Source organism: Xylocopa sonorina, chromosome 3, assembly GCF_050948175.1.
Source record: "Xylocopa sonorina isolate GNS202 chromosome 3, iyXylSono1_principal, whole genome shotgun sequence".
Taxonomy (NCBI): Eukaryota; Metazoa; Arthropoda; class Insecta; order Hymenoptera; family Apidae; genus Xylocopa; species Xylocopa sonorina.
Window position 1 is genome coordinate 8,957,376 of NC_135195.1, and position 23,905 is coordinate 8,981,280.

The 23,905-nt window shown below is 37.9% G+C and overlaps 1 protein-coding gene and 1 long non-coding RNA gene across 8 annotated transcripts; both read left to right on the forward strand.

The window, feature by feature from the left end:
• The first annotated feature begins 2 nt into the window (after window positions 1–2).
• Atp8b (ATPase phospholipid transporting 8B) lies at window positions 3–23,564 on the forward strand. Of its 7 annotated transcripts, XM_076893097.1 has the most exons (16): window positions 6,858–7,135; window positions 10,770–11,259; window positions 13,939–13,997; window positions 14,113–14,325; window positions 14,421–14,626; window positions 14,814–14,969; window positions 15,325–15,967; window positions 16,667–16,843; window positions 17,614–18,355; window positions 18,598–18,790; window positions 19,977–20,128; window positions 20,247–20,599; window positions 20,849–21,074; window positions 21,166–21,401; window positions 21,650–22,083; window positions 23,167–23,564. In XM_076893097.1, the coding sequence occupies exons 1-15, from the start codon at window positions 7,031–7,033 to the stop codon at window positions 22,064–22,066; spliced, it is 4,368 nt and encodes a 1,455-aa protein (XP_076749212.1). In that variant the 5' UTR covers window positions 6,858–7,030; the 3' UTR covers window positions 22,067–22,083; window positions 23,167–23,564. The 7 variants fall into 7 exon arrangements, with proteins under 7 accessions (XP_076749217.1, XP_076749212.1, XP_076749211.1 ...); XM_076893096.1 differs by lacking the exon at window positions 23,167–23,564 and having other exon boundaries at window positions 21,650–22,788; XM_076893098.1 differs by lacking the exon at window positions 23,167–23,564 and having other exon boundaries at window positions 19,980–20,128; window positions 21,650–22,788.
• LOC143422458 (uncharacterized) lies at window positions 991–6,853 on the forward strand. The gene is made up of 2 exons (XR_013101717.1): window positions 991–1,530; window positions 6,497–6,853. It is a non-coding gene; the product is annotated as an uncharacterized LOC143422458 (long non-coding RNA).
• Window positions 23,565–23,905: the final 341 nt, after the last annotated feature.

Below are 23,905 nucleotides of genomic sequence, written 5' to 3' on the forward strand. Positions count from 1 at the left end.
GCGAACAGAGGAGGCCGTTTTTTACCCTCGTTTTTACACCGCGGCGGTCGTGCCATAAATTTGATGTATTTTTTACGAATACGGTCGCGAAGCGTCGCCGAGCCGAGAAAGTACTTTTAAAAAGTGTCACCTTCCGTGTGGAACATATCTACAGACTCCGTCCAGAAGCGCCTAATCCTGAGCCGCAGCCTAAAAGATCACGCGAACAATGTCGCGCAGTGCTACCACGCGTCCCATGCAAGGTGAGTGAGTACTTGTATTTAAAAATCGATTATCGTGCACCTCTGCGAATAGAGAATACTGGTAATCGACGATACCCGCTGAGATGTAACGCTTGTTACGATTACCTTGGTTATATTCGATCGATGATTCTCAATTTCAAGCGGTATTCTCTGGTACAATTATAAATAGGCGGCTTTTTATACATATGTTAATCAGATACGCATCTCTTGGATACAATCCACTGAAACGTTGCTACAGATATTATCGATAAGTTTCTCGCGACGCCGTTTCATGGTCATTCAAGCCATCCGATTACAAAATATAAAAATTGAAAAATGTTCCAACTATCGAATGAAAGTTTGGAGAACGAGAATCAACTCCCTCTGGAAAGTGTGCTCGATATCCGAATCTCATCGTGATAAGTGAAAGCATCGTGGCACGAATCTCGCGCCTTTAAATCATCGGCGCGATCTAATCCCCGATGGTTTACCCATAGTGGCAACCGCTAACGTAGCAATCCTCTTTACCCCCGAACGGTGGATGTTCCTCGACAACTCGCGGTGGTTGTTGCCTTGAAAATTGCCGAGGCACCACCGGCGTAGTGACTCGTGGCGCCGTCAGGGGACGACGCCTCGAAGTCTCTCAACGATCATCGAACAATACCTCGTTCGACGACTCGGGTTTTCGTCGCATCGTCCGGAGTGTAAAGCACGCCGTCGTGTAACGGACACCCTCGTGCAGTGCGTGGGAAACGTGTCACATACGCGTGAATCTCCGATCACCGTGGATCGCGACCGGTAATCCGTACAGAGAACGCGTGAAATCCGCGTTCGGATGCGTTCGGGGTAATGGTTATGGTGACGACAGTGCTGACAGTGGGAGAAAACATAGAATATGCCGGTGCCGATGTTCGATGGTCGTCGAGACGATAGATCGTGCCCGCCCAACGCGTACCGGATGATCGGTTCCCCGTGAAAATCGTAAAGAGAGAACGGCTTGCAGTGTCGTGTGACTCATTGAACCCGTCGCCGCTTATCGACGACATTGTGCTGGCATTCCGGATTTCTGTCCGTGTCTGGTTCCTTCCCGTGTCTCGAAGGAGGCATCCTCATCGAACTATCGATTACCGTCGAAGCGAACATTTTTATGCGCGTGAAGCAAGTGATAACGCTTTCCAGTTGTAGAATTTACTTAAGAACGGCCTCGATATGCTCTCTCACCCAACGGCGATCGTTATAACGACGTCGCCCTCGTCGACGCGGGCGCTTCGACCGCCTGTACCCTTGCACTAGCTGCGAAAACAACGAGGTAACCTGGTTCCCTTAGAAAGAAAAACGAAGGTCGTATGCTGCCGTAGGAACGATCTCGCGTCTGTTAATGTCGCAGGAGGAAATTGGGAAACGATAGTGGTACAAGTTTTATGTAATATCAAACACTATTGAATCGACGATTCCAGTGGTGTAAATCGATACGATCAAACGTTATATCGATGACATTTTGTCATCAGATGTGGTACCGGTTAATCGGTTAGAACGATCGAGACATCTGATAAATATGTACGTTCATCTGTAACCATAGTCGGTGTAGTCAATAGACGTTCAAATGTCTGCAGAGCATCGCCTATCTGTTAGGATTATTCAAGCTCAATGGTAGACTTAATTTTCTTTTTATACACTTGCATCGTGTCTCCTCGCGTACGTATTAAATGGAGAAAAGCACCAGACAATCGTTGTCTCCGCAGTGACAATGATATTCGCTCGAACGGTTGTCCATCGTCTATAGTCTTGCATTTAGAACACGGTCAGACACGCGTTATTAAATTCTTTTCGAACGAGGTTAGTTGCCCATCTATTTTAGCATTTTATTGATGGTGTAATACAAAAGAAATGGATATAATGGACATTCAGGAGTGCTTGAGCACCTCCGACGCCAAGGCGGCGCTCATTTAGCAATTTCTTAAGTAAATGTAAATCCATCCGTAAGTGACTTGCTTGCGGTCGGTGTCAATGATTGTGATTGATATTCTTATCCCCTTGTACTTCGTAACGTGTTGAATTTATAACTGGGTAAAAGTACAATAACATCGAATTATATTTATTTCAAGCTTTTAATAGCCGAGGTTATAAAAGGAATATATTCCAAGTATTTTATAATAAATGTAAATGAAATGTGTGATTAAGTTCTAATTGTGGACGCTGACCTTTTTCGTTAACATCATGAAATGCTATTTTAATTATTCGGTAGTCACTTTTCCTGCGTAGATTTCAAGAAATTGAAGCATTATGAAACATTCAGCCCTAAGAAACCGACGTGTAGCTATCGTACTCTAGAAATATCCAAATGGATTGCCATGAACTTTCGGGACGTCATGAAAGATAAATATTTTGTCCGTTGTTATTAATTTACTTTGCTTGTTCATTTCCATAAACGAATAGATGCTTGATAGTAAACAAACTAGAACACTGAGTGACGCAGGTCGTTGCACGCCATGACAGACATTAAAAAAAAGCAATAAACCGTCTCGATACTCGAGTTCAATTTGAAACGACAATATCACAGAAATTAATACAATCGGTTATTTCGAACATGTTACTTGTTGAAACTTTCGAGTGACAAAATAAAAAATTTTATTTCGTAACTTTCCAATTGACATTTCTCCTGGATATTTGATTGAAAAATTGCTTGTTAATTTCACAATACAAGTTAGACGTGGAGCACGAAGAGTAATGTTAATATTGTACGCAATGCATTTTATGGAATGAAAATAAAAGTTCGATCAGATTTGGGTGATTCGAAAAGCGAAGATAAAACGGAAATTAAGAGTAAGAAAATTCCGTTTTCGGAGCTCCTTCTGCGAGGAAAACAGTTTTAGAAATTTAAGTACACGTGTACTAATGGTAGAAGTCCATAAGGCGGTACGACGCGTGACGAATTTCTATGTGGCTGCGCAAGAGCACCCGTATTGCACCGGCTTATGAACTCTTACTACCAGTGCACGCGTACTCGAAGAACTTTCAAACTCGTTTTCTCTAAAAGTGAGGCTTGAAACACGATTCTGTTATTCTTAATCTTTGTCTTGTTTCCATTCCCAGAATTACTCACTGAAATTTTTTTGAAAGCTAGCCTAATTCCTACAAGTGAACAAATTTTGAAAGAAAAAGATCTCTTGGAACACTTTATCCTACATCTTAGTACTCTTGCACCAGGAAATAATTTCGGAAGATTGTAACGTGAAGAACTCGTTCGCGTATCCACGCCTTCTGGTATATTGTAGTTCCTCCTTTTAAAGCTCGCAGAGAACTCGTGTACAACGCCCTGGGCATGTTAAATTTCGCTAAAATTTCTCTTATATATGAACAGGGAACACGCACGGTGTAACTTTTTGCGTTTGTCATTGGTATTGTGGCCCCTTTTGTTTTCCGTGTCGCCAGCCTTTTTGAGGCTTTCAAACACGATGCAATGTCTACAGGTTCCCATTCTCATTAACGTTTGACGTTCCTTTTACATGTGAAAGAAAAAGAATCCTTTTTTCCTGGTCATTCGCAAAATAGAAATAAATGTCGAAATCTTTACGTTCAATAGCTGCGACGATTTAATTAAGCGAATATTTCTCAGTGAAACCGATAACTTGAATTAGTTGGATCAGTGCCAACTATCCGATGAGATTCGGTCGATCCTAGGGTAACGCGTAAAATGTTTACGAATGATATTTGCCGCATCTCGCGGTGATTCTTATCAACTTACACATAAAAACGGGAATTACATAACTCAACGCGTTGAAAAAGTCATATTGTTAACAGCCGATCGGTACCAGCAAATAAGCCGCCATTTTAATTCTTCCTGATGAGTAAGTTAGGGATGAACTCTGTATGTATTTTTTCGAAATTCTATTATCGTTCGTTTTTCTTGTGACGTCACGATATTTCTCACTTCAGAACCAATTTACAATCCACCGAGAGAGCTTCTCGAACTTCGATTTACTTCCGAAGCGAAATAACGTAATAGAAGAAGGGCGTGGAGACGGGATCCCTTCTAGTTTTTCGATTATCATTGAGGCGACGAGAACCTATATTTTCCGGCAAAAGCGAATCCTGAGAAATTCTAATGGAGATTGCAGTTGTGCCATCAGCGCAAAATATTTAAATGGGGATATTATATTAATTTTCGCATTAAATTGATTGATAGTAGTAGACGAGGCTTTATTCTATACATCGTTAATAATAGAGACGGGGATGTTTTAAAAAAGCTCGTTAGTTTACAACGTGCACCGCGCAACAAACAAGAGGAGAAAAAAAGGAGTAACGATCCACATCCATATAAGGTCCATTTTAACTCTAAACAAAACTCCGACACGTGTGTGATCCGTTATAACAAAGCACAAATCATGGTCAGGATACGAGTTTCGGTTCCGTACGATTAAAAATATGGAGCAGATCCGGCATCAGAAATGAATAAGATTGCGGGGGGCAATCAGCGATTGCTCGTGTCGATGGACAACATGACATAAAATCATATTGAGAAATCTTATAATTGATTCGGTTGAAAGCTTTCGAAAGTCATCGACACACGATGGAATAAGATCACGTGCGCGCGCCGGACTCGTTCGATTTAACGTTCGACAAAAACCCGTAACATCGTATGCGTACACCAAAATAGTTCCACGTTCCGTCTACGCAGAGTGAATTTTCCGCGTATACGATGTACAAATAACCAACTGTGCCATTACTGCGAAAGCAATTTCTGCGGAAATGTCAATACAATCACCACTGGTTGAGAGCCACTGACGTCTTACGTAAGAGCCATTATCGTAGCTCGCGTCTTAGGAGATCGGCTAGGCAGAGCGGTTTTGCTCTTCTTCGTCATGGATTCCCTGGAAATTTTGAGCCAGCCTCTAGACCGAGGCTTCACCGAGACTCGCTAATATTTCGAGACGGTGCACACACATATGTGATACGCGCACGCATACCGGATATTTTCGTTCGTAGACGCCCAAAGCGGCTTCGTCAAACGTTGCTGACATCATTCGTGCATATAGAATCAAGGACAAACGAAGAAAACGTCGCTCTTGAAGGATTTGCGATACGTAACGTGCCCTTCCTATCAACGGGGCGCGTTGTCAGACTGAATCTTCATCCCTGCCATCCTCCTCTCTTTCGACGGAGGAAATCTTATCTGTCGAGCGGAACTGTACGCGCATTTCATTATTTTTGCTTTTATGACATCGAGAATGACTGCAATCGAGATGTTCGCGTAAGCCTGTTCGAAACGGAAACTCATTTTCTGAGACACGCTAGTCTATACCTCGATGCACTTGATTTGTTCCTTGCATCATCCGAGTAATAATTCTCCTAACAATCATCGCTATTAATTTTTGTTCGTATCGTAATCGGACTTCTCGAGATGTAATGACAGGATCGTTATCGAATTTATAATGCATCACATTTACCTCTTGATATTCCAAACCATCAATAGAAGTCATAAATATGTATGTACATGGTCATTGATCACTGAATGCAGATACTAAAATTTTGTGTAATTTGTTGTAGCGATCACAAATTATAGAAATAGACTGTCGTGTTTTTTATTTTAAGCCTACGTTAGAAAATATTCCGCTGAAGTTTCTCTATTAACGTCGATCTCCCGAAGTTTCCTGATAATAAATTAAATATATCGATCCCTCGTAACTGGACGATGTTCCCATATGTCATGCAACAAGTACAAAATTGGTACATAACCGCACACAAGCAACGCAACACCGCCGTCTACGTGTACTGCCTGCGTCTCCATTTATTTTCCATATAACGATAACAATTTAGTCGAGAGAGCGACCTCTACAGATAATTACAGTGCTTGTTCCCTAATAATTTAACCAAATGTTATAGGTACGAACGCTATTAAAGCGTACGTTGAGTACGTTCGACGTCATATCGAATTCGACAGACGATCCTCCGCTGACCTGATTTTGCCAGCAATCTTTCGTGACAGAGAACAGAAAATATTTCGCGAATCTCACTTTTCAAGCTTATTTTTAAGCTCGTCTCGGGTCAATGTGTTAATAATGCGTCTGTTTTCAAAGCCAGACGGACATCGATATTTTTGTCTGGTACTCCGGGCGATCGATTGATTCGCGTTAACGTTGAAACTGTTCGCAATCGTTTCCCAATTTCCGCCCGTACACGTTTCGATGTTAACGACACCGTGCGAACGAACGTGCCGGTAAATGAATCCTTGCACATGCACACAGTATCACGTGACAAGAGCGATTTATTTTCAGAAACCCCGTTTGAAGTGCGCTAGGAAGCCCGCGTGACCGCAGGTAGCCAACGAAAGTTGCACCTTCTTTCGATGCCCCCCTCAACGACTTGAAATGTTTCGATCTTTCCCACGAAAAACATTGCCTCGGTACTGTCGTGCAACACGATCACGGATGACCAATCCTCTATGCTGCGTTTTAGCAGAAGAACTGAAGAAACCTGGAGAATCACGCAGCGACCTTATAAACGAGAAGAACGGTGCTAACGAGGCTGGCTGGAATCTTGCGGGTTAATCCAACGACATCGAACAAACAGCACGTAGAATAAGACGATCGATTTGTCGATACTGTTTCCTTCCAAAGTTGTTCGAACGGAACAGTGAGAAACTCAAATAGGCTACGGCAAATAGGTTACGACAGTTACATGCTATCGCCGTAAGAAAAATGCCGATCAAAGGACACGGCCGTCGAATGATTAGTGGAAACGTGGTCGTAAACGGGCATCGTGATTTAACGAAGACAGTGTTAACGGGCTAATGCCGTCCTGCACCTGCAATGATTCACGAGGACGAAGAAGAGGAGGGATCCAGGTGGAAATATGTAAGAGGCGAGGCGGACATCGTCTCGTCGGCACGGCTAAAGTGCCACGAGGAAGAAGAGGTTGGCCTTATAGAAGGTTTATAGTTTGCGTAGGATAGACGATGAGCGTCGAGGTCGACACGCTGGAACTCGAGGTCTTCGAGGTGAGTCCTCCAATACTCTCGAGGACACGACGAACGGAAGTCGCGCGGTGACTTCGGCAAGAGTAACAGGAACTTGCTCGAAGTCGGAACTAAATTAGTGTGAGGACGCTGATAGAGCATATGCTAGTCACTTGGTAATGCAATGAAATGATCATTTTCAAATATACGATCGTCTTGTGTCACATATTCCCGTCGGGATTCGAGCACTTGCTTGCATCGGTTAAATACCAAAAGTAGATTATACGTCTATAACGATGGAAATTACTTCTCTACAAACGTGATAATGTGCTTTTGGATTCTGTCGTATGCTATCTTCTTTATTTCTGTTTTTTTTTAGCCATATATAAAGAGAGAGAGAGAGAATTTCTGTGACCTGAATATATATGTTGCTCTTAATCGGTAAAATGTACTCTTTAAAAAGTAACTGTAACTTGAGTTTTTCTTTTTTTTTCTCCTTTTTTTTTTGTTGTTACATGCTTGAATGTTTTTTGAACGTCTTCATTGGATTTCCGTTCGCTGACTCTCGTGTGCCGTTTGACGATCAGTGCACATTTCACGTGGTTCCCTACATGTACAAAGTTAGTTCGTCAAAACGGAAGGCTGACAAACGATTCAACTATTCTTAAAGTACACGCGTAATCATTTTAAAAATAATTTTACATGTCAGGGTAACATTCACTATCTTATCCAGTTTCGAGAAATTTCATCGATATCATATATTTAACAGCAGTCTTTGAAATTCAAGCATTGTCAGTACGCATAGTGTCTCTGTACCGTTTCATATGCACGAGTGTTTACGCTTACCAATACCGAAGTCCCATGAATTTCCACCGTCTTACTGGTGTTTATGTACCTAACGCATAAAGCGAACGCAAATGTGCATCGTTCACTGTTTTCAGACGAGGAATACGGGAAAAAAGTAAGGCAGATCGTAAGTGTATACGAATTCTGCTACCAGTGGCAATTGAAAAGAGGAAGCACGTAATGACGCTGGGTTGCTATATCTAAATCCATTTTATATCTAGGTGATTTCATTGACATACTTAAGGATAATATTTATATGACAGTTGGAATGGATACGGAATCCTGCCATGTTAATATCAAATGAATCTTGAGTATAAAGTTTATACGCAGAATATGACACGTAACAATTGAAATCGATGTTTTTCGAATCGAAATAACGAAACAGTTGGTGACACAATAGGCAAATCTATTTCACGCAGCTTTAATAAGTTAACTAACAAATATATGTCACAGTGTGGCATATATAGTACAACGTTCAAGGTAATCGTTGGAATCCGATTAATGAACGTATAAATTGCTGTGCCAGTGGAATCCTTACGTGGTTTAAGATAATTTTCCATACTTAAGAATAGTTTAAAAAAACAGAAGAAAGCAAGTAAAAAAGAAAACAATAATTAATATAAAATCAAAATTTTCTTGTACTATGTATGATAACTACGGAAAAATTTAGATAAAATAAGAAATAAGCGAGTCGGTTAAACGTTCAACCTAGTAAATCAAAGATCCCCCGTTCAAATCTCCTTCAGATTAATTATTTCGAAAGATTAGTTCATTAATTTTCAATTAATCTTTCACGCAAGTTTAATGTAGTCACACGCAAATATATCAGTTATTGCGTGTTGCATCAACCAACTTGCAAGAGTAATTAAACAAATTGAGGTTCATTTGAGCCAGCTTGAGAACTTCGAGTTGGTCCAAGCAGGCCTCAAACAAACGTATCCTTTTGCAAATAAAAGATTGTCTCAAGGGGTTGCATGATTCTGCAGAAAAGCCACAAACATCTTGAAATCTGATTGGCCAATGTTAGATAAAGATTTTTGAGAATAGGTGACGTTAGACGTAGTAATTTATGAAACAAGTTACAGCCTAATAATTCTTGATAAATGGCGTTAAGTATAGCGACTCAGGCCTGTGTAACACAATAAAGATTCGTTATAGCCACTCGACATTACGGTCATTTGCGTATCTTGGCTTCATTGCAGACGCCGGAAAAGTCTGTCGGCTTGTTTCGCGTAAGCGCGTATACACCGTCCATGACACATTTTTGCACGCGATCAACCATTCTACCCCGCACCTTTGAACCAGTATTTCAAATACAATGCTTTCTGGAGCATCGACTATTATATTTAATCATTTTTCTATACCCGTTTTGTGCGAACGACGCGACACGCGAACGTATATCAGAGGCGACGGAAAGCGGAGAAAGCAATCGATAATTTCTTACACATGGAACAGACACCTACTCTGAGAATACGTACTTATTCTATTTAGACCGTTCGACATGCTTCTTGTAGATTGTTTTTACCCGGGAAACGTTTATCATTCTGTCGCCCTCAGACGAACGGATAATTAAATTGCATTAATGCGTTCATTTCTCAGAGGAAAGTTTGCATTTGGGAATTAAACTAAAGGAAAAACAAGCAAAGTTGTTGAGATTTATGAAATTAACAATGATTGCGCGTTGAATCCTTGATGCTTGTTCAACGCTAAAGCTTCTCGCTGCACTAATTCTGCTTCCCGTTTCCTTTCGACAGAATAAATCTCCGGTAGTCTGTGCATCGTCAGCTTATTTTCCTTTCTCCTCAGAATTAGGTAAACATCGGAGGAAAATAGAAATCGCTACCATTAATGATTCACCGTGAATACAGTTCGATTACACTTGTTTAAATCTATTTAAGACCCTACCAAACTTCGCCGTTTTCACTGATTCGTCGTTGGAATGCTTTTTCGAATAGAGCTGGTCAAACGGAGAATTCTGATTCTTTCAATCGCTTAAAAGTACGAACTGGCTTAAAACTGAACGATGAATATTCACGATCTATAATTATACCTTCACCGCTTTTGCTCGGTACTTTAGCAAAGCCCCGTTTTGCTAGGCAAATATGACAACCCGATTTCTGACTAAACTGAAAATTGAGAAACCTCTAAATATTTTCTTGGAGATTGACAACTTCCTTTCGGTATAAACTAGAACTTGCAGAAATTGGAGTGAACATTTGTATATCTGAGATAGGATAAAAGGAAGAAAATTGTAGGGATATTTATTAGCGGCAAACACGTGACAAATAAATTAAACTTTGGTATAAATATAACTTATACTTATCATATTTAAACCACAATTTACGTCACGAATATAAGCCCACATAAGATAAGAAGTTAATAATAAGTTACACTCAGGACCTATTTATTTATGAATATATAACACGTAACAACATAAAATAGACTTGTCAAAATAAACTATCATTAATTTAAACTAGTCATAACAAACATACTACATCTAGCTCGTATTATACTTAGAATCAAGTCTATAAACCAAACTCTGATGGTATAAAAAATATGTTATTTCCAAGTCGCGCGACGGTTCCGTATGCAGGATCTAAAGTAAAATAAGGCGAGAAAGATGAAAAAGAAATGAGCGCACAGGGAGCCACGAAAAAGGTGCATCGTTCGTGCCAAACGGCGTGTCCTCGACCAATCGTTAACGCCTCCGTACCGCGATGCCTGTAACGCAATGTTGTCGTGTGAAGACCAAGGTAAAGGACTGCGACGAGGCCGACAAAGTCTCGGTGGCGAAATCGGACGCGGAAGATAGCCGGAAGGGATCGACGACCGCCGCGTCCGTGTGCAACGACGAAAGCGAGGAGAACTCCGGTACCAAGCGGAAGAAGAAGAAACGTCGGAAAACGAAGAAGAAACAGCAGCTGCGTCTGCACCACCTACCACAGGAGGAGTCCGCGGACGGGCAGCAAGTCCACACGCTGGTGAATCTGCCCTCGTCCTCGGACGAGGTCGAGGCGGTCGGCGAATGCTCGAAAAGAGACTCGTCCAGCAGCTTGGGCGCTGCTAGTAGGCACAACACCCTCCGAGAGTCATTGTTAACCGTGTTGGGCAAGCTGGTGATCTGGAAGGGCACCAGGTACCGATCCGCCACCGCTGCGTCCTCCTCATCGTTAGCGCCGCCGAACTCGCCGCCCGCCACTGAGTGCATCGGCCGTAGCACTTCCTTCTTTTCCAGCGGTGAGTCTACTCGCGAATCGGAAATTCTCATTCACCTGCATCCAACTTCCGATTCATTTCGGAGTTCTCTTTTTCTTGTTACGGTGACACGCGAAAGGAGAAACTGCTGGCTATTTCCCAGTGAACTGCATTGGCTCCCCGAATGCCTTTAACTGCTTTTTACCAATCTAATTTTGAATCACTTTACGTTTATTGCAAATTTTTCAGCCTTATATTCTGTTAGCAAATAGTTTCGAGCTCTTGAGAATTTTCTAATAGCTCCGATTGAAAAATGGAAAGGATATACGAGTGTTGGGATAATAAAAGCGATTATCTTGAATGTTTTCTAGAACTGAACAATTTTATCAAAGGTGATCGTTTTCCTGTAATCAAATTAACATCATTGATAGCAAAAATAAGTTGAAAATGGGGAATGACATTCTCTTTATACGGACTTCTGTTTTCTAGTAAATCGATGTTGGAGATTCGTTCAAGTACACGTGCACTTAAGCGTGACCTCACCGATGCCTCGGTCTAATGGACATCGCTCTGAACTACTTGCATTGCTTTTCTTGTTTATCATACGTACTAAACAACGAAACAGAAATATGCTCGTTTAAAAATTGTCTTTTCTAAATATAAAAATTATTAGATATAATTCTTAAATTTCTCTTGATATAACCGTGTCCTAGATATTACATTTCCCCACAAATATTCAATGCTGTTTTACTCAAACATAAAACTTTGTTTAAAGTTCTGTAAAATAGTATTTCACATTTTCAACTTAGTTTCTTTTTTTTTTGCGGAATCCCTGCTTTTAGGATTGCAACATCAGTTCGATGATATTTCGTGGATACTGAGAACAACGACGATTGTGAAAGATACACAGATCTCGTTCTTTTCTTGATACAGTAAAATACACGCTTTACGTAATTGGTAAAATGAGGTCGTTACAGCGACTGCAGTAAAAGGTAGAATAGAATAAAATACATTTACTTCAGTTTTTAATGATTATCAGATTTTGACAATGTTAGAGTTGATTTATTAAAAAACTGGGTCACAAAAGTACTTGAATCGCCGGCTAAACAATGCAGTGAAACATTTCTCACTCGCCTGGGAGACTGGAGTCGTTTTAACTTGGATAAAAAATAGAGCAGAATAAACACTTTGTCTAAATATTGATGTGGCGATAATGTACTGGTCTAGATGCAGTATCAATACGTTCTCAGACTTGTGATGAAACCTGCTAATTCTAAGAATGGTGAAACCTTTATTTTTTCTATAAAACTTTATACGTAATCTGAAGTATGTAGGATATTTTATAAGTTTCAGAGCAACTTATAATATCTCAGTAAAAATTGTTATATCGATAAAAATACTTTATGTTTGTATTGATCATTCGTCGTTCATAGTTTGCATTAGTATTACATTCATATTGCGTGCGTACCAGGTAGAATAATAAACTTTGTACTCCAAAATATGAAAAATTGATGTCGAAAGTAATTTAGAATTTCGAACGTTTTGCATAAAAAGTACATTATTATTTAAATGGAAATAATAATATACTTTACCTTTGTAATAAACAACTTGTATATTAAAAGTGCGCTCAATTAGTATCCTACAGATCGTGTGAATGTAGCGTAATCTAAAATCTATTTAATATATAAAAAATGTTTTATGTGAAACAATATATACTGAGTTTCAAATAGTAAAGGACAGGTTTTTTTTAACATTTTCTGTGGAAAGTTTGAGTTTTCTCTTTGATGTCATAACCAGATCGCGTGGGTGGCTGAACAAAGGAGCAACATTTGTATATTTTAGTGATCGTTTGAATGGGAAACTGTTACGTTAATAGTCGAGTGTCAGAAAAAAGCTGTTGCACATTACTCAATCTGGTTGTCGCCACGTAATCTTGTAATCCGTTTTACACGCGATATATATGTCGCGATTCCTGGAATAATTGAACACGTCCCGTACGTGTAAAGCAAATAAGTCCGCTTTTCAATTTCCAGTTTCGTTTATTTAATTTTAATTACTAGAGAGTAGTCGCGGCTGAAAGTTCATATGCTTTGGTAACCAGATTCGGTTTCGTATCTTGGAGTAAGTACAAACGGTAGTTATGCAACAACGTGTTATTATGGTAAATTCCGTTTGCTCGATTACCACTTTACCCCTATATTTCGCGTATTATATTAGTATTTCGCCCTGGTTAAAAGCGTATGGATGTGAATGAAATTTATACGCTCCGTTATTCAATTGTTTTTGCAACTCAATTAGTCATTAATCAGATTTCGGTTAATATGATTTTATGTATTATATAATAAGCTGCACAAGCAGGGATCCTCATACATCTGTTATTTAATTTGAGAGTGCATGAACAGCATTCAACCATCAGCTTCGCGTATACTAAAATTTACTATTCTTGGTATCTTTTTGCAAGCATATTTTAATTACATTCGGAGTATCATCATTAATAATGAACAACACAATTTAATCGACTTACTTTATAAACAAAGGCCACGAAAGCAATGCAAATTAATTGTCATGATTGCACAAAGAAAGGATTACAGAGAATACCGTTTAACGAGAATCATTGATCTCCCTCATCCAAAGACTCGTACATAATAGAACAATATTTCGCAACAATATTATCTTATAATTATCATCATAATTAAGTATAACTTTGTTTTCTTCTTTCAGAAACGGAGAGGAGAATTCGCGCCAATAATCGCGAGTTCAACTCACAATTTAATTATGCGGTAAGATCCAAGATACGGTTCCGTAATTTCTTTCAATTTCCACGCGATAGTTAAGAGTTCGAAGAGGAGCGAGCGCTGATAATGACGGAACGCGTTTCGTTTTTTCCCATTCCAGAACAATTACATCAAGACGTCCAAGTATTCGGTTCTGACGTTCCTACCATTAAATTTGTTCGAGCAATTCCAGCGGCTCGCTAACTTTTACTTCCTATGCCTGCTGGTGCTTCAGGTGATCCCCGCTATCTCCTCCTTGACCCCCATCACTACAGCCATACCCCTTATAGGGGTACTTATGCTCACTGCCGTCAAAGATGCCTACGACGATTTTGTAAGTACCACCAACCTCGCGTTGCCATCCCCCTTCGAAATGAACGCGAATACGCCTGATGCCGATTTCATCGTTTCGCTTCACTTTCTGTTCAGCAACGGCACAGCAGCGATTCGCAAGTGAACAATCGGAAATCGCAAACGTTACGAGGCACTAGTCTCCGAGAGGAGAAATGGTCGCAAGTGCAAGTAGGCGATGTAATTAGAATGGAAAACGATCAGTTCGTTGCAGCCGACGTCCTTCTTTTATCTACTAGTGAGCCAAATGGTCTTTGTTATATCGAAACCGCAGAATTAGATGGGTTAGTATTCTTTGCCTTTTTTTTTACCAACCGTTGTTCCTCTAAGGAATCTTATTATACGATGATTTGGACACGTTAGAATCTAATCTATGCTGATACTCTAATGCAATACTTAACATGCTAAAGATTTGATCAAGAAGAGAAGAAATTGCGGTAGAGAAATGCTTGATGCACTTGATTGTTTTAGGGAAACGAATTTGAAGTGTCGGCAGTGCTTAGCTGAAACTGCCGAGATGATGGATAATCACGAATTGATCGGTCAATTCGACGGGGAAATTATATGCGAAACTCCTAATAATTTGTTAAATAAATTTGATGGTACTCTTACGTGGAAGGGACGAAAGTAAGTAACCCTTTGCCTTTCTTAAGGTAATCTCGGTTTCATCGATCGTAGGTTTCTATAGATCCTAGATTACATGCATTGCAGTTAGTGCACGCGTGTTTGATCGCAGTTTTACTACTCTTCAGTTTTTTCGTCTTACTTTTGCCAGTAGAATCGCCACGTACATCGCATCATTTAAATTCTACATCGAACATTATCTTAAATCAATGGTTTTTTTGTACTATTTACCTAAATTTCACTGAAACGTTTATTTGAAAATAGTATTCCTATAAATTGCTCTAAGTGGAAGCATATGTATGTATTTGAAATAGTATCTATTTCGGTAGCCGACGCCCTAATATATAACACGTTTCAGATACCCATTGGACAACGACAAAATTATATTACGAGGTTGCGTGCTCCGTAACACGCAGTGGTGCTATGGAGTGGTCATCTTTGCTGGCAAGGATACCAAATTGATGCAAAACTCAGGGAAGACCAAATTTAAGAGGACCTCTATAGATAGGCTGCTGAATCTTCTCATCATCGGGATAGTGTTCTTTTTACTTTCTATGTGTTTGTTTTGTATGATCGGCTGTGGTATCTGGGAGAGCCTCGTCGGCCGTTATTTCCAAGTGTATCTACCATGGGACTCGCTGGTGCCTACCGAGCCTATGGGCGGTGCCACAGTGATCGCTCTGCTTGTGTTCTTTTCGTATGCAATCGTACTAAACACGGTGGTGCCAATCAGTTTATACGTGAGTGTTGAAGTTATCAGATTCGTTCAATCGTTCCTGATCAACTGGGACGAGGAGATGTACTACGCGCCAACGAACACGCACGCTAAAGCTAGGACTACCACGTTAAACGAGGAGTTGGGACAAATAGAATATATATTTTCCGATAAAACCGGGACATTGACGCAGAATATCATGACTTTTAACAAGTGTTCTGTGGCAGGGAAATGTTACGGGGACGTTATCGACGAAGTTACCGGGGAAGTCGTCGATTTGAGCGAGGTGAGTTTGTTCAGCTTCTTATCCGTAACCAGACTCGATGTGGACGACTTGGGTACGTTGATACCCTTAGATTGTTGTACAATGAAGTTGATCGTACCTTTCATTTTTTGTTTATTTTTTTTCTAGCCTCTAATATTTTTGTACGCGTCAAGTTTTATCTTTAAGTTGACACATTTTTTGTTATCGTTTGCAACAGAGGTTTATTGCAATCGAAAATTTTCACTGCACAGATGTTATTTTTAATTTTTCCTGTTGCGTACACGTTTCACACCGAGGAAATATAGATCATTCGTTGATTTAGAAAGATAAGCTTGTTTTTTACACAAGACCCATTCGCTTGAAAACACAAAGTTTTTGTTTCTACATAAGCCATAAATATCTCGACAAACGTAAATCATCATGCACTGAAGGTTCATACATCAGTTTCGTTCATTTCATATCTTTGTTATCAAGAGAGAATATATTTATTCAAAAATCTGAAAGCTATGAAGTGAAGGTGCAATGTAATCACGTAATTTTATTTGTGTACAGCTTCTTGAAGAGTTTTAGTATCCCGTTTGTTTCGTCTAGTAGTGTAATTGTTAGTTCAAGAATTTTTTCTTGGTAACAAAATAGAAAGCAATAGAATCATTTCACAGTTTGGCCATATTTTGCATAAGTTTTCATGTACATCACTTAGCATGTGTGTGCTGCATGTAGACGGACAAAGCTGCCCGAACACCTACGATGCGATGGAAAAATGGACAAGAATTTGTTCAATTTCATCCACTCACAAGTGGTCCAAACGTGCGTCTGCTGGAACATGTGGACAGGATATGCAATGTAATCGGAGAGCCAGGAACCATTGGCAGTCAGATGATTCCACATAAATCTTCAGTACGCATGTTAATGATTAGCACATCTCTCCCATATAGAAAAATATACTTTGTGCACTAGTGTGTGCACTCTAGTTACCTCTTTCTGCTATTGCCCTATTCGTTTGTTATGCTACCATTTACGATTTGATGTCATGCGTTGTATCGTTACTATCAAACGAGAGGCTGAGAATCATTGTGACATACATTAAACAAGAAAATAATGCTTTCGAGTTAATGCACATTCTAGTACTCCTCTCTCTCTCTCTCTCTCTCCTCTCTCTCTCTTCTCTCTCTCTCTCTCTCCTCTCTCTCTCTTCTCTCTCTCTCTCTCTCTCCCTCTCCCTCTCTCTCTCTCTCTCTCTCTCCCTTTCCTCTCGTTCTACACTATGATTTTCTTTGACTCTCAAATGTACAAGGTTTAACAAATGTTTCGGTTTCATAAACATGTAGCAATTATTAACTGCGGCTATCCAATATGTTAGATGCGTGTTGCATACAGGATTTTGTTCATTTATTTATTTAGATTCTTTGCAAATGACTATAAGCGGTTCTAGAAACAGCTTAAACCTTGAACACTAATTTTCACGATGCTTTAAATAAATTACAAAATTCTAACACATCTCACGTGTGCCTGCTGACTTACAACAAATCTATTTATACGGAGTCAAGGTATTTACTCTAATTTCTAGTACTTTCATTTCTACATACTGTCTCTTGTATGTCATACTAACACGTAGCAGGAGTAGTAGAAGAAGGTATTCCTAAACGTTACTTAATGTACACTTACAGACAATGACACCGTTGGACTTCTCATTCAACAAGGATTACGAGCCGGACTTCAAATTCTACGATACCGCGTTACTCGAAGCTGTAAAAAGAAGTAACGAGGATGTTCACAGTTTCTTTCGACTGTTGGCACTTTGTCATACCGTCATGCCGGAGGAAAAGAACGGCAAGCTGGAATATCAAGCACAGTCACCGGACGAGGCCGCCCTTGTATCTGCCGCTAGAAACTTCGGTTTTGTATTCAAGGAGAGGTCGCCAAACAGCATAACGATCGAAGTTATGGGGAAGCGCGAGATATACGAACTGCTTTGCATTTTGGACTTCAACAACGTCCGGAAGAGGATGTCCGTTATTTTGAGGAAGGACGGTCATCTCAGGCTGTATTGCAAAGGAGCGGACAATGTTATTTACGAACGATTGAAAAATGGCAGCAGCGATATTATGGCGAAAACTTTGGAGCACCTGAACAAATTCGCCGGTGAGGGTTTGAGAACATTGTGCCTTTCGGTAAGAGATCTGGATGAACAATTTTTCAATGATTGGAAACAACGTCATCAAGAAGCTGCCATGAGCCACGAGAATAAAGATGATAAATTAGATGCGATTTATGAAGAGATAGAGAAAGATATGACTTTACTGGGCGCTACTGCCATTGAGGATAAGCTGCAAGACGGTGTACCTCAAACTATTGCTAACTTAGCTCTTGCTGGTATCAAGATTTGGGTATTGACTGGTGACAAACAAGGTAAAAATACATGTATATATATATATTAAAATTGGAAGCATAGGTAATATTTGTAACATATCATATATCTGCTTGTTACGATTTAAATAGATACGTTTGCATTTTTTCTTTTTTGTTAATACTTTTCAAAGTATAATTATGTCGAAAAAATTCATGCTGAGATTTCACACATTACGATTAAACATATTATGATATAGGTAAATATTTATATCGATTTATTTCTTTCTTTTTCTTTCGCACAGAAACGGCTATCAATATTGGCTATTCCTGTCAGTTATTGACAGACGATCTTACAGATGTTTTTATAGTAGATGCCACTACTTACGATGGCGTTGAAAATCAGTTAGCGCGATATTTGGAAACTATCAAAACAACCTCGAGTCATCAAAATCGGCCAACTCTCTCCGTAGTCACATTCAGGTGGGACAAGGAAAGGTCAGGCACATGAAAGAGACGGAGTACCAATCATTAACCTTTTCCATACTTAAAATCTGACTAATTAACGCATTTATTTTTCAAAGTTTCTCTCTTTCGTATTGAATGTGGCATCATGTTCTGTGTAATGCTTTTTTCGTCTGGTTATGCCTAAAGATTTATATAAATATTTCGTATCCAGATCCTATACTTTGAACATTTTAAATTATGACAATGAAATTTGAAGTTCAAAATGTTATATCACACTGTTGTATTTAAAAAAAAAAAAAAGAACAGAAAACACGTCAACTACGAACTATACAGTCTTGATAATATTGTTATTCACCAATTGTTGATAAGGTTGACGATATTTTAGCATGCAGTTGATTATGATTTATAATGATGACAATTAAAACTGCACCGATAGATACATTATGTCAATTGAATTTATTATAGATGATTTATTGATTCTATCACGTTTAAATAGAAAACTTTAAGTTTATATAAAGTGCTCAAGTACGCACTTCGATACATATTTGCATGCGAATTTTAAGATATTTTAAAATACATATGCAAAGTTAAAGTTTCATATGATACTAATTATCTTCCCTTTCAACTTTTTTGTTCACAACTGAAGAAATATCGGAACTATTTACCTTGTGCTTGTCGATCATTCTATTTATAACGTAGATATTTCAGTACGTAGTAGATTAGGTACTATTTAGATCCTTTTTTCTGGAATACTACAGTTTCTGTTTTTTTCTTTTTTTTCAATATCCTACAATTAATAACAATAATTAGTCGAGACGAATAATGACAATTATCATGTGCTTGAAACTCACTCCTTCTCTTTCTGTATGCTTAAAATTAATCTTAGTAATAATAATAATAATAACAACACAAAGTATGTTGCTTATGTCACGTTATGATATTAGTAGTCCATGATACAGTGCACTGTGTGTATTGTTTATAATATTAATGCGCATCATTTCTCTATTAAATGAGACGAATTTTCCTTTATGTCTCTATTTATATTACAAGTAATGAAGTATTACATTTCATCACGGATACTAAGTTCAATCAAGCTCCTTGTAATTGTAAAAAAAAAAACTTTGGTTTTAAGAAAAATATTATTAACGTAAGTCACGTGTACTCCAGGTTAAAAATCAATCCGTTTTAACTTAAACATTGTGCTTTCCATATGCAGCAGTGATACTGAATACAATCCTAGCAGGGATGAACAAGATGAGCACGAAATGGAGCAGGCAACAGGATTCGCGGTAGTTATCAATGGACATTCCTTAGTTCACGCATTACATCCACAACTTGAACAACTTTTCCTCGAAGTATCAAGCCAATGTAAGTTATCTGTTCGCAAACTCTATTTACTTCGATTTTTCTTAATTAGTGTCCTCAGCATCCCACAATAGAGTGAAACTACAATCTAGTAAAAACCGATTGTACGATAAATTTTTAGGTAAAGCTGTGATATGTTGTCGCGTGACACCTTTACAAAAAGCAATGGTAGTCGAATTAATAAAGAAAAATAAAAACGCTGTAACCTTAGCGATCGGTGACGGAGCTAATGACGTCTCGATGATAAAAACAGCTCACATAGGCGTTGGAATCAGCGGACAAGAAGGATTACAAGCTGTATTAGCATCCGATTATTCGATAGGACAGTTCAGATTTTTAGAAAGACTACTCCTTGTTCATGGCAGATGGTCGTATTACAGAATGAGCAAATTTCTTAGATATTTTTTTTACAAGAACTTTGCGTTCACGCTATGCCACATTTGGTTTGCCTTTTTCTGTGGATTCAGCGCACAGGTACGATCTTCGTATTATTATAATGAGTAGTAGCCTCGCTTTCTGACATCTTCGTGCTATAATTGTAAAGTGATGATTTTAAGGCGAATGTGACTCATAAAATTCCTTTGTCGAGCAACAGGTTCCAAAGTTGAGTATTAGGGAAATGAGCTATTGTTAATAATTCTGATTTCTTAATATCTAGTATTAAAACTTTCGTTTACGGATAATTATCTTCATACAATTATAAAATCGTATGTTTCTTTGCAGACTGTGTTTGATCCCATGTACATTTCTGTCTACAATCTCTTTTATACATCGCTACCTGTAATGGCAGTTGGGATATTCGATCAAGACGTTAACGATAAAAATAGCTTAATGTATCCAAAACTTTACGCACCTGGGTTACAAAATTTACTTTTTAATAAAAAGGAATTTTGCTGGAGTGCCATACACGGGTTTTTCGCTAGTTGTGTATTATTTTTGGTTCCATATGGTAAACTTTAATAATTTATCTTTTTTTTCTATATTAGATTTAAAAATTGAATAAACATAAACGTAATGTTAATTAATTATTCCACCTTCAGGAACGTATAAGGATGGAGTATCACCAAAGGGCTATGTACTTTCTGATCATATGTTACTAGGAAGTGTTGTAGCCACTATATTAGTCATAGTCGTGACTGTTCAAATAGCCCTGGATACATCGTACTGGACGATTGTAAATCACATTATGGTTTGGGGCTCGCTCATTTGGTATTTTATTTTAGATTATTTTTATAACTTCGTCGTAGGTGGTAGTTATGTTGGCAGTCTTACTATGGTATGTTATTCTACTGTAATGATCGCTCCGCGTCAAGTCTGCAGCTTTTATGGAATGTCTGGGATTTTATTTAAATTCAAGTATCATATCTACGTGAAAATAAATGGTCTTTTATTGATCACGCGTTCCAGTTGAAACAAACAAAATCTCAGATATCAACTGTAAAAGTGATCGATTTGGCTTAGAGTGATTTTACATATAATATTAATATTATAATTCAATATCAATACTTGGGTGCTTAATTTTAGGCAATGTCCGAAGCAACGTTTTGGTTCACGGCGGTGATTTCTTGTATTATATTAGTAATACCCGTGCTGTCGTGGAGATTTTTCTTCATAGACGTTAGGCCAACATTGTCTGACAGAGTTAGGCTTAAACAGAGGTTGGCACAACTTCGTTCGCGTCAAAGTCAAGACATACTTCGTACACCATCGACGAGGCGGACACGAAGATCTCTTCGTTCAGGATACGCATTCGCGCATCAAGAAGGTTTTGGAAGGCTCATTACATCTGGCAAAATTATGCGAAAATTACCAAACGGTGCAGATTTCAAATTTGCTATGCCGTTTACGAACAATACCAACAAACAAGTTAGTGTTGCCACTACGTCACCAAAGGACAATGCATCAAAAAATTCGCACACATTGAACACTATTAATCTGTAATCTGGATCATTATAATTGTAAGTCTTTCCAACATCTATTAAATTTTAAACGAATAGTTTGCTATATTACGGTAGCAGCATTAATACGGAAAGTCGTTTAAATTGTTTCCAAACATATATTTAATTTTAACAACAAAACATTTTCCGAGTGCATTGTCAAGTCATTCTTTGTTGTATTTGCAGTTTATTCTTGTTGCATGTGACACACGTACACACAGATATATTATGTACTATGCATTGCAATAGTTAAAGAAAAGGTGTCTACTAGCTTGTTAGATCCAACTTTTTGTATCAAATGCTTAAAAACATTTAAGTAATCGAATTTCATATGACAATAAAGTATTACTTATTTGCATAAGAAATTTTACATACTAGTATTTACTAAAAAGTACTATTTCTTTGTTCAACTGAAAATAATTTCAACACGATGCATTTTTACATAAGATCAACTTCATTATTCTAAACTCTCATGTTCTGAGAGAATTTCTGTGCCGCGCGGATGATACGATTGTATTCTTGAGAGAGACTACATTTTTTTTGTAACTTCTAAATTTGTATAAATCTTACGAAACTTGCTCAACAGCGGATTCTAAGATTGTCTCTTCCTAGATAGATATACGTAAATAAATAGCGGTTCTCTCGTAAATTTACCGGTTTTGACGCAGTATTTTTTTTGCAGAAAGATGTATGAAATGAATTATTCTAATTTATCAAGTATGGTTTACGTTACGGTGAAACCAGAACGAACGAAGTTTCAAATTTAATAAAGTTTATCGAGCCATTAATAAATAATCTGTGACAATTTCTCAGATAGTACATATTAAAGAAAATGCATATTATCATTTTTTATTTTATAATGTGAGAGAAAAAGAGAAATTACTGGCTGGTTTAAAAAGCTAACAGGCAATACATGAGGACTGCTAATATTTACTCGCTGCCTGTTCTAAATCATTCGGACTTCAATTGAAATTAATCAGCTGACTCTTATTTGCTAATCTGTTACTATGAATAAAAGTATTTGTTTAATAAGGTTTACGGCACTGATAGAATGGTGTCAACTAGCACGTTACATTTGAAATATTTTTAAAGATGTTCTTTCAGGTCTAACGTGTTCAGAAGAACGTAAAACTGATACAAAGAATTGCGAGAGTTAATGAATGTCTAAATGAGTACCCTTAAGTTAAGAATTGGCATCAAAATACAACGTAATAATAACGAGGTAAATTATGATTTGTATGATCATGACACACCCTGTGTATATATGTGTAGAAAGTGTCAGAAATCATGTAATAATCCCTACTTGTATTATATACTGTCCTAGTACGAACGTGGTTGCTGTAAAAACAACTTGATACGATACATTATATATACATGTATACATAAGGATTATAGTTATGATAAAATAATTGCCTTTATAAAATATGAATACAAGAAACAATTAAAATTACTCTGTACCATAATATTGACTGTAAATATTTTAAAGAGAGAGATATATATATATATATATATATATATGTATGTGTGTGTGTGTATATATATATATATATATTATATTAAATGTTAAGTATACATTTTTTAAAAGAAAGTAATATATAGGTAGATCAATTAAAAAAAATATGGAAATAGTAGCTATATATGTGTATGGATATATATATATATATATATATATATATATATATATATATATATATATATATATGCATACATATTATATTATATAACTATTACGGATAATGTTTGCCTTGGACTGACTACTGAATATATATGATATAATAAAGTAAAAAAAAAACAGTAGTAACAATGAAATATGTATTTCTACTTTTAATATTAATATAAATTC

Bases quoted from the DNA above. Each gene is read 5' to 3' on its own strand.
- Atp8b (XM_076893097.1), top strand. From the start codon at position 7,031: ATGATTCACGAGGACGAAGAAGAGGAGGGATCCAGGTGGAAATATGTA. The intron at 7,136-10,769 runs GTTGGCCTTATA...TGTCGTGTGAAG, and splicing joins AGTGCCACGAGGAAGAAGAG to ACCAAGGTAAAGGACTGCGA. The intron at 13,998-14,112 runs GTAAGATCCAAG...TTCCCATTCCAG, and splicing joins ACTCACAATTTAATTATGCG to AACAATTACATCAAGACGTC.